Source organism: Lacerta agilis, chromosome 8 (assembly GCF_009819535.1).
Source record: "Lacerta agilis isolate rLacAgi1 chromosome 8, rLacAgi1.pri, whole genome shotgun sequence".
NCBI lineage: Eukaryota > Metazoa > Chordata > Lepidosauria > Squamata > Lacertidae > Lacerta > Lacerta agilis.
Genome location: NC_046319.1, coordinates 83,053,290 through 83,064,557, shown reverse-complemented (window position 1 = coordinate 83,064,557; position 11,268 = coordinate 83,053,290). Strand labels below are relative to the sequence as shown.

The following is an 11,268-nucleotide window of genomic DNA, read 5'->3' as shown; positions in this document are numbered from 1 at the left end:
AAGGTCCGTATAGTTAAAGCTATGGTTTTCCCAGTAGTGATGTACGGAAGTGAGAGCTGGACCATAAAGAAGGCTGATCGCCGAAGAATGGATGCTTTTGAATTCTGGTGCTGGAGGAGACTCTTGAGAGTCCCATGGACTGCAAGAAGATCAAACCTATCCATTCTCAAAGAAATCAGCCCTGAGTGCTCACTAGAAGGGTAGATCCTGAAGTTGAGGCTCCAGTACTTTGGCCACCTCTTGAGAAGAGAAGACTCCCTGGAAAAGACCCTGATGTTGGGAAAGATGGAGGGCACAAGGAGAAGGGGACGACAGAGGATGAGATGGTTGGACAGTGTTCTCGAAGCTACTAACATGAGTTTGGCCAAACTGCGGGAGGCAGTGGAGGATAGGGGTGCCTGGCGTGCTCTGGTCCATGGGGTCACGAAGAGTCGGACACGACTGAACGACTGAACAACAACAAGAGTTGGAAGCGACCCAGGGGTCATCTACTCCACACCCCATGATCTAGGCTTCAGATCATGTGTGATAAAGCATGTGCGGTTTGCCTACCTCTCCCTCATTCCAGCCCACTCCATCTCAACCAGGATGATGGGCCTGAGTGTCTGGTTTAGAGGTGTGGTTTTAAAGATAGCTTGTGTCCTCCCGCTTTTTAAAAAAATGAGCTACAATGCAAGACTGCCATGTTCAGAGTGGAGGCCGGTTACGTTGCTGCTTTTAAGCAAGAAGCAGAACAAAATATGAGGAAACATGGTTTTTAATATAATTTTATGCTGCCTCGCCACCAATATTGGCCCCCCCCGGAGGGGGCATGCGACAAAACGCAACTCGTTACAAGATTAACAGATTAGAAACAGCCACGTATTCAGCCCAACCAAAACCTTGGTCAGGCGCAAAAAGGTTTTGGTTGGTGCCTGGAAGAACGTCACAAAGGCCGAAATGCCTGCAAGAGAGCGTTCCACAGCTTGGGGGCCGCCACAGAAAAAGCGCTGCCCCTGGTGGTCACCCATCTCGCCTCAGAAAGCGAGGGCACCTGCAACCGAGCTTTGGAGAGAAGACGTGAAAACACAGCCTTCTGGGAACCTTCATTTTGAAATGAAAAGTTTCTAGTCCTCTGAGACTGCCGTCGCGTGCTTTGCTAACAGCTAATTTTGAGTTACAGGTAGGTAGCCGTGTTGGTCTGCCATAGTCAAAACAAAATTAAAAAATTCCTTCCAGTAGCACCTTAGAGTCCAACTATGTTTGTTCTTGGTACGAGCTTTCATGTGCATGCACACTTCTTCAGACACCTAATTTTGAGAAAGTGAAATCCTAGAATCCTAGAGTTGGAAGAGACCCCAAGGGCCATCCAGTCCAACCCCCTGCCAAGCAGGAAACACCAAGCATTCCTGACAGATGGCTGTCAAGCCTCCGCTTCAAGACCTCCAAAGAAGGAGACTCCACCACACTCCTTGGTAGCAAATTCCACTGTCCAACAGCTCTCACTGTCAGGAAGTTCTTCCTAATGTTTAGGTGGAATCTTCTTTCTTGTAGTTTGAATCCATTGCCCCGTGTCCGCTTCTCTGGAGCAGCAGAAAACAACCTTTCACCCTCCTCTATATGACATCCTTTTATATATTTGAACATGGCTATCATATCACCCCTTAACCTTCTCTTCTCCAGGCTAAACATACCCAGCTCCCTAAGCCATTCCTCATAAGGCATCGTTTCCAGGCCTTGGACCATTTTGGTTGCCCTCCTCTGGACACATTCCAGCTTGTCAGTATCCTTCTTGAACTGTGGTGCCCAGAACTGGACACAGTATTCCAGGTGAGGTCTGACCAGAGCAGAATATAGTGGTACTATTACTTCCCTTGATCTAGATTCTATACTCCTCTTGATGCAGCCCAGAATTGCATTGGCTTTTTTAGCTGCTGCATCACACTGTTGACTCATGTCAAGTTTGTGGTCTACCAAGACTCCTAGATCCTTTTCACATGTGCTGCTCTCAAGCCAGGTGTCACCCATCCTGTATTTGTGCCTTTCATTTTTTTTTGCCCAAGTGTAGTACTTTACATTTCTCCTTGTTAAAATTCATCTTGTTTGCTTTGGCCCAGTTCTCTAATCTGTTAAGGTCATTTTGAAGTGTGATCCTGTCCTCTGGGGTATTAGCCACCCCTCCCAATTTGGTGTCATCTGCAAACTTGATCAGGATGCCCTCAAGCCCATCATCCAAGTCATTGATGAAGATGTTGAATAAGACTGGCCCAAGACAGAACCCTGTGGCATCCCACTAGTCACTTCTCTCCAGGATGAAGAGGAGCCATTGATGAGCACCCTTTGGGTTCGGTCAGTCAGCCAGTTACAAATCCACTGACTGGTAGCATTGTCCAGCCCACATTTTACCAGCTTCTTTACAAGAATATCATGGGGAACCTTGTCAAAGGCAGAAGAGGTGCAGAATCAGCACAGTGGCCTCTTGCCACGGGCAGCGGAACAACTTGCTCCAAATGCACGATTTGGCTAGTTTTTTCTACTCCCTAGTTTTTCCGACATGCCCGGTTTCCTCGGCCCTGGCGTCTGGGCCTCAGTATGCGGAAGGGTAGAGGACGTGGAACCTGGGCTGGAGGTCGGCCGGCGCCACCCTCTGTAAACCTCTGGCCAGGAGCCCGTGGCTGGGGTGCAGGCTGCGGACGTGGCCGTAGTACTCCTCGCTCTCGCCGCAGGTGAAGCCGCACTCCTCGCACACAAAGAGCTTGGAGCGCCGCTCGCGGTAAGCGTACCGTTGCTGGACGCCGTGGATTTTCTTGAGGTGCGACTCCAGGGAGCAGCGCTGGGTGAAGGCTTTGTCGCAGACGCAGCAGCGGTACGGGCGGATGCCTGCAGAGGGGCAAAGGGAGGGCAGAAATCACGTCAGCTTGACAGGCCGATATCCTTATCATTTACTGAATTTATATACCGCCCTATACCTGGGGGTCTCAAGGCGGTTCGCAGAATGAAATCAAGATATCAAGCAGGTGCCAAGGCAATAAGCAGCTACTGTATATTCTGGCGCATAAGACTACTTTTTAATCCAGAGAAATCTTCTCAAAAGTCGGGGGTCATCTTATACGCCGGGTGGAGAATCTGCGGTCGAGTATATCTCAAACTCTATATTTTAACTGGAGAATTTGGAGGTTGTCTGATACGCCAGAAAATATGGTATTACTTTTAAAAGACAACTGAAGGCGGCCCTGTTTAGGGAAGTTTTAAATGTTTGATGTTGTATTGTTTTTAATACTCGGTTGAAAGCCGCTCAGAGTGGCTGGGGAAGCCCAGGCAGATGGGCGGGGTATAAATAAATAAATAATTATTATTGTTATTATTGTTATTATTATTATTATTATTATTAAACAAAATAATACAACCTGCAATTCAGTATTTTGCCCATCTTCAACTCCAGATATTGCAAGTTCATTTTTGCTTTCATGCCAAAAAGGCCCTTAGAAATTTCCAATCCTTAATGAGTGTCAGTAATGAGTTTTCTCTCGTTAATTACGTAAACTTTGCCATCTCTGGGGAATTTTTTTTTAAAAAAAAAATATTTTTATTTATTGGATTTATATACCGCTGTATACCTGTCTCAGGGTGGTTCATAGAATGAAATCTAGATATACTGTAAATACATAATCAAAATAAAAACAACCCGATAGCGCCCCCCCCCCATTATTATTATTTTTTAAAAAAAGAGCATAGGATGTCCATCAGGTCAACCAAAGCCCTGGCTAAAGAGGGATGTTTTTGCCTGGCGCCTAAAGGTGTATAATGAAGGTGCCAGGCGAACTTCCTTGGGGAAAGCATTCCACAGATGGGGAGCCACTGCAGAGAAGTCCCCGTTCTCGTTTTGCCACCCTCCGGATCTCTCGAGGAGGAGGCACACGAAGAAGGGCCTCAGAAGATGATCAGAAGTTATGGTTTTGCGGATTCAAAATGACCTTAACAGACTGGAGAGCTGGAGCTCAAATTACCACCATGACTTTCAAGAGGGACAAATGTAAGGGGTCTGCACTTCGGCAGGAAGAACCAGATACGCAAATATAAAACGGGGAGACACCTGGTTTGCTAGTAGTACATATGAAAAGGATCCAGGGGAGGGGTGTCCAAAGAGGGCCAGATTTGATGAAGTGAACATGCGCGAGGGCCGACCCGACCAAAGTTGACCTTGCGATTTTACCCCAAAGTTGCTGGGTCGTTCTCCTGTCGTCCCCATGTCCCTTTAAAGCAAGCAGGGATGAGCCGCTGTGAAGGGAGAAGGGGCTCCCCCCCCAGCGCCCCCTCCCTCCCTTTTAGAGGAGGAAAACCAGGAAAATATTTTTTCCCTGGTTTTTCCCCTTCAAAAAACAGGTGCGTCTTGTGGTCCGGAGTGCCTTATGGACCGAAAAATACGGTATGTAACCTGAGGTAAACACAATACGTTGGTCAATACAGATGTGACGTTTGTAAATTCCCCAGCAAGGTGAGCAAAAAGAGCCTTGCAGGGTGAGGTCCCCACCTGTGTGCGTCCTCAGGTGCCTCTTGAGGTCGAAGGTGTCGTTGAAGCCCTTGCCGCAGTACCTGCAGACGTGCTTCTTGACCGAGCTGTGGCACTTGAGGTGGCGCTTCAGCATGCGCTGCAGAGGGAAGGGCTTGCTGCACACACAGCACTGGAACGGCAAGGCTGCGGGACTCCTGCCCTGGACGGAGAAGGAAGGAAGGAAGGAAGGAAGGAAGGAAGGAAGGAAGGAAGGAAGGAAGGAAGGAAGGAAGGAAGCGGGGCAGGTTGGGAGTCGCGGGTTTCTGCAAACCAGATGCTTTGAACTACCATTCCCGTCAGTCTCAGCCAGCATGGCCATTCCGTTCATTATTCTTTTCATAGAAGGTGCGCAGCCTGGGAGTCATTTTGGACTCACGGCTGTCCATGGAGGCGCAGGTCCATTCTGTGTCCAGGGCGGCTGTCCACCAGCTCCATCTGGTACACAGGATGAGACCCTGCATGCCCGCGGACTGTCTCGCCAGAGTGGTGCACGCTCTGGTTATCTCCCGCTTGGACTACAGGTGAAACTCGAAAAATTAGTTACAGGTGGGTAGCCGTGTTGGTCTGCCATAGTCAAAACAAAACAAAACAAAACAAAAAAATTCCTTCCAGTAGCACCTTAGAGACCAACTAAGTTTGTTCTTGGTATGAGCTTTCGTTCTTCAGGTATCTGAAGAAGTGTGCATGCACACAAAAGCTCATACCAAGAACAAACTTAGTTGGTCTCTAAGGTGCTACTGGAAAGAATTTTTTATTTTGTTTTGTTTCGAAAAATTAGAGTATTGTGGAAAGGTTCATTTCTTTCAGTAATTCAACTTAAAAGGTGAAGCTAATATATACGATACACTCATGACATGCAAAGCGAGATATGCCAAGCCTTTGCTTGTTATAATTGTGATGATTAGGGCGTACAGCTGATGAGAACCCCAAATTAACAATCTCAACTTTGGGGTTTTCATCAGGTATGCGCCATAATCATCACAATTATAACAAGCAAAGGCTTGACATATCTCGCTTTGCATGTCATGAGTCCATCTCGTATATTAAACTCCAGTAGCTAATGAAAACAATTGCTTACATCAATGGACTTTTCCACGATATTCAGATTTTTCGAGTTTCAACTGTACTGCAATGCGCTCTACGTGGGGCTACCTTTGACGGTGACCCGGAAACTACAACTAATCTAGAATGTGGCAGCTAGACTGGGGACTGGGAGCGGCCGCCGAGACCCCATAACACTGGTCCTGAAAGACCTACATTGGCTCCCAGTATGTTTCCGTGCACAATTCAAAGTGTTGGTGCTGACCTTGAAAGCCCTAAATGGCCTTGGTCCTGTATACCTGAAGGAGCGTCTCCACCCCCATCATTTTGCCCGGACACCTGGGTCCTATCTCCGAGGGTCTTTTGGCAGTTCCCTCCCTGCGAGAAGCAAAGCTACAGGGAACCAGGCAGAGGGCCTTCTCGGTAGTGGCGCCCTCCCTGTGGCACGCCCTCCCATCACAGGTCAAGGAAATAAACAACTACCTGACATTTAGGAGACATCTGAAGGCAGCCCTGTTTAGGGAAGTTTTTAATGACCGATGTTTTAATGTATTTTTTATCTTTTGTTGGAAGCCGTTCAGAGTGGCTGGGGAAACCCAGCCAGATGGGAGGGGTAGAAATAATAAATTATTATTATATATTATTATATTTGGAAGGGATCCCGAGGGTCATCTAGTCCAACCCCCTGCCACGCAGGAATCTTTTGCCCAATGTGGGGCTTGAACCCACAGCCCTGAGATTAAGAGTCTCGTGCTCTACCAAGTGAGCTCCAATATTTATTGCACATAATTTATATAGCGCAGGATTGCAGGAAACAAACCTCCAAGCAGTTTACGAAAACGTCAATAGAATTATCGTTACGCGATTGAAAAGGTTCATAAAAACCACAGCAGAATAGATGAAAACAAGTCAAAACTCACGCGAGTTTCCTAAACTATCTAGGTAGGCTTGTCTAAAGAAGAATGTCTTCAGCAGGTGCTGATAAGTATACAGTGAAGGCACCGGCCTGATATCAAGAGGCAGGGAGTTCCAAAGGGTCGGTTCTGCCACACTAAGCGACTTTGCTCTTACAGACACAGGGGGAGTGTTTTGTGGCACCTATTTTTGCGACAACATTTATTTGGATAAAGAAGCACCTCCACTGCTTTTGGAAAACCAAATGATTTTTACGTTTGCTAAACATAATGCTAAATAACAATAATATATAATTGTCCAGTAGCACCTTAGAGACCAACTAAGTTTTTTCTGGTATAAGCTTTCGTGTGCATGCACACTTCTTCAGATGAAGAACTTACTTGGTCTATAAGGTGCTACTGGGCAATTTTTTTATTTTTTTATTATTTCGACTGCATTAGACCAACACAGCTACCTACCTGAATAATATACAGCTGCAAGCACTTGGAAATCATTTTTTATGGGTTCTGTGAACCTTTGCACACATTTTACGTACCCAGCCAAACTTGACATGAGTCAACAGTGTGATGCAGCAGCTAAAAAAGCCAATGCAATTCTGGGCTGCATCAATAGGAGTATAGCGTCTGGATCAAGGGAGGTAATAGTACCACACAATAGAACACACTCCCACAAAAGGTAGAATCCTAGAATCCTAGGGTTGGAAGAGACCCCAAGGGCCATCCAGTCCAACCCCCTGCCAAGCAGGAAACACCATCCAAGCATTCCTGACAGACGGCTGTCAAGCCTCCGCTTCAAGACCTCCAAAGAAGGAGACTCCACCACACTCCTTGGCAGCAAATCCCACTTTCCAACAGCTCTTACTGTCAGGAAGTTCTTCCTAATGTTTAGGTGGAATCTTCTTCCTTGTAGTTTGAATCCATTGCTCCGTGTCCGCTTCTCTGGAGCAGCAGAAAACAACCTTTCTCCCTCCTCTAGATGACATCCTTTGATATATTTGAACATGACTATCATATCACCCCTTAACCTTCTCTTCTCCAGGCTAAACATACCCAGCTCCCTAAGCCGTTCCTCATAAGGCATCGTTTCCAGGCCTTTGACCATTTTGGTTGCCCTCCTCTGGACACGTTCCAGCTTGTCAGTATCCTTCTTGAACTGTGGTGCCCAGAACTGGACACAGTATTCCAGGTGAGGTCTGACCATACAGTGGTACTATTACCTCCCTTGATCTAGATGCTATACTCCTATTGATGCAGCCCAGAATTGCATTGGCTTTTTTAGCTGCTGCATCACACTGTTGACTCATGTCAAGTTTATGGTCCACCAAGACTCCTAGATCCTTTTCACATGTACTGCTCTCAAGCCAGGTGTCACCCATCCTGTAGTTGTGCCTTTCATTATTATTATTTTTGCCCAAGTGTACTACTTTACATTTCTCCCTGTTCAAATTCATCTTGTTTGCTTTGGCCCAGTTCTCTAATCTGTTAAAGGTCATTCTGAAGTGTGATCCTGTCCTCTGGGGTATTAGCCACCCCTCCCAATTTGGTGTCATCTACAAACTTACCTTGTTGCTCCTGGGATATTTTCCCACGGGACCCAGTTGAGGACGACATGGGCTTTCAGCGACGCCTTGGAGGAAGTTCCCCGCCTGGGTTCTTTCCCACACACTCACGGAGCTGCCTGCGACGATCCTGGGGTCTACCAGGGTTTGAGCCAAGCTGCCTTCTGGAAGAACCAGTGCCAGATTTACATATAAGCTAAACAAGCTCTAGCTTAGGGCCAAACTCTCTTGGGGGCCCTCAAAAAATTGAAAGGAAAAAACAACAACTGGATGTACATTTCCAAAATATAAGATAAAAAACAAATAAAATAAAACCTACACACAGCAACCGTGTTTTGTGTTGTGTAGGCTCCTATGGTGTAAGTCATGGGCCCCGCCTGCTAGCCTGCTCCCGAAAATATCACTGCTTTGCTCCTTTCTATATATAGGGTGCCTATATTCTGCTATTAATAATTATTAGTAGTTTGTATCATATATTTACAACTATTATTATTATTTCATGTTCTAGCAAGTTTCTAGAGACTAGATAATCAGTCTTTGTAAATTGTGTTTCTCAAGGAACTTTTGTTATTGCCAAATGCCAACGTGTTTGCATTATGAAGTTTGTTATGAATAAAAAAACCATTTTAAGTTAGAGCTTATTTCACTATTAATATACTTCTTCTTAATTGAATTGCACTATTCATATTTTGTTGTTCAGTTGTTCAGTCGTGTCCGCCTCTTTGTGACCCCATGGACGCCTATCCTCCACTGCCTCCCGCAGTTTGGCCAAACTCATGCCAGTCGCTTCGAGAACACTGTCCAACCATCTCATCCTCTGTCGTCCCCTTCTCCTTGTGCCCTCCATCTTTCCCAACATCAGGGTCAAAGTACTGGAGCCTCAACATCAGGATCTATAATTGTTGTTGTTCAGTCGTTCAGTCGTGTCCGACTCTTCGTGACCCCATGGACCAGAGCACGCCAGGCACGCCTATCCTTCACTGCCTCCCACAGTTTGGCCAAACTCATGCCAGTCGCTTCAAGAACACTGTCCCACCATCTCATCCTCTGTCGTCCCCTTCTCCTTGTGCCCTCCATCTTTCCCAACATCAGGGTCTTTTCCAGGGAGTCTTCTCTTCTCATGAGGTGGCCAAAGTCTTGGAGCCTCAGCTTCAGGATCTGCCCTTCCAGTGAGCACTCAGGGCTGATTTCCGTCAGAATTGAGAGGTTTGATCTTCTTGCAGTCCATGGACCTCTCTACACTCTCCTCCAGCACCAGAATTCTAAAGCATCCATTCTTCGGTGATCAGTCTTCTTTATGGTCCAGCTCTCACTTCCATACATCCCTACTGGGAAAACCATAGCTTTAACTATACGGACCTTTGTCAGCAAGGTGATGTCTCTGCTTTTTAAGATGCTGTCTAGGTTTGTCATTGCTTTTCTCCCAAGAAGCAGGCCTCTTCTAATTTCGTGACTGCTGTCACCATCTGCAGTGATCATGGAGCCTATCCAAGATCCAACCGATCCATCCTTAAAGAAATCAGCCCTGAGTGCTCACTAGAAGGACAGATCCTGAAGTTGAGGCTCCAGTACTTTGGCCACCTCATGAGAAGAGAACGACTGAACAACAAAATATACTAATATGGATATTCCATGGACTGCAAGAAGATCAAACTGATCCATCCTTAAAGAAATCAGCCCTTGAGTGCTCACTGGAAGGACAGATCCTGAAGTTGAGGCTCCAGTACTTTGGCCACCTCATGAGAAGAGAAGACTCCCTGGAAAAAGACGCTGATGTTGGGAAAGATAGAGGGCACAAGGATATGGGGGCGATTGGAAATTTCTAAGGGACTTTTTGCTTGAAAGAGAAAAGGAACTTGCAATATCTGCAGTTGAAGATTGACAAAATACTGAATTATAGAGGGTTCAATGGTTGGATCTTAATGAGTGAATACCGTATTTGACTAGTCCTTTTATCTTTTGTTCTCGTTCTTTAATCCTTTCTTCTCTCCCTCTCTCTCTTCTTCAGCTTTCTCTCTCCTTAAGTCTTTTCCCTTTCCTTTTCTACTTTCATGTTGAAGGCAGTGCCAAAAAAAAAAATTAGCACACCTACCTGGGATGTACAAATCTCCGCGGAGTTGGTCAGAGAGCTGTCCCCAATCCTGGGATGCCGGTCGTGTTGAGACTCGCCGCTTTACCAGGAATGATTTGGGCATGGCTAGCGCAACCGTGGGCTTGCGATTCCAGGGCGGTACTTTGGCAAGATATGGGGGACGTGATCAACAATGGAGAACACCTTCGAGGGAAAGGACCACAAAACCATTTCTCACAAAACTGATCTGGAATCAAACAAGACCAATTTCTAACCCTTACTGCTCTAACCTAGAGCCCTTGCTTCCATCTTGCAAAAGGGGAAAGGAAGTTTATTGGGTTGTTTTTGTTTTTATTATCCGCTTTGTGTGAATCCTGACAAGACAAAAGTACTGTTTTGGGGGGACAGGAGGAGGGCAGGTGTGGAGGATTCCCTGGTCCTGAATGGGGTAACTGTGCCCCTGAAGGACCAGGTACACAGCCTGGGAATCATTTTGGACTCACGGCTGTCCATGGAGGCGCAGGTTAATTCTGTGTCCAGGGCGGCTGTCTCCCAGCTCCATCTGGTACGCAGGATGAGACCCTCCCTGCCCGCAGACTGTCTCTCCAGAGTGGTGCATGCTCTGGTTATCTCCCGCTTGGATTACTGCAATGCGCTCTATGTGGGGCTACCTTTGAAGGTGACCCGGAAACTGCAATTAATCCAGAATGCGGCAGCTAGACTGGTGACTGGGAGTGGCCGCCGGGACCACAAAACACCGGTCCTGAGAGATCTGCATTGGCTCCCAGTAGGTTTCCGAGCACAATTCAAAGGGTTGGTGCTGACCTTTAAAGCCCTAAACGGCCTCGGTCCTGTATACCTGAAGGAGCGTCTCCACCCCCATCATTCTGCCCGGACACTGAGGTCCAGTTCCGAGGGCCTTCTGGCGGTTCCCTCACTGCGAGAAGCAAAACTACAGGGAACCAGACAGAGGGCCTTCTCGGTGGTGGCACCCGCCCTGTGGAATGCCCTCCCACCAGATGTCAAAGAGATAAACAACTACCTGACATTCAGAAAATACCTGAAGGCAGCCCTGTTTAGGGAAGCTTTTAATGTGTGATATTTTAATGTATTTGATTTTTGTTGGAAGCCGCCCAGAGTGGCTGGGGAGAT

At 46.8% G+C, this 11,268-nt stretch overlaps 1 protein-coding gene across 1 annotated transcript; it reads right to left on the bottom strand.

Annotated features, from left to right (window-relative positions):
- Nucleotides 1-2,566: 2,566 nt before the first annotated feature.
- OVOL3 (ovo like zinc finger 3) lies at nt 2,567-4,665 on the bottom strand. The gene is made up of 2 exons (XM_033158823.1): nt 4,511-4,665; nt 2,567-2,859 (listed from the first exon to the last, which is right to left on the bottom strand). Exons 1-2 carry the CDS (start codon nt 4,623-4,625, stop codon nt 2,567-2,569), a joined length of 408 nt encoding a protein of 135 aa, XP_033014714.1. The 5' UTR covers nt 4,626-4,665.
- Nucleotides 4,666-11,268: the final 6,603 nt, after the last annotated feature.

Bases quoted from the DNA above. Each gene is read 5' to 3' on its own strand.
- OVOL3 (XM_033158823.1), bottom strand. From the start codon at position 4,625: ATGCTGAAGCGCCACCTCAAGTGCCACAGCTCGGTCAAGAAGCACGTC. The intron at 2,860-4,510 runs GTGGGGACCTCA...GCCCCTCTGCAG, and splicing joins GCACCTGAGGACGCACACAG to GCATCCGCCCGTACCGCTGC.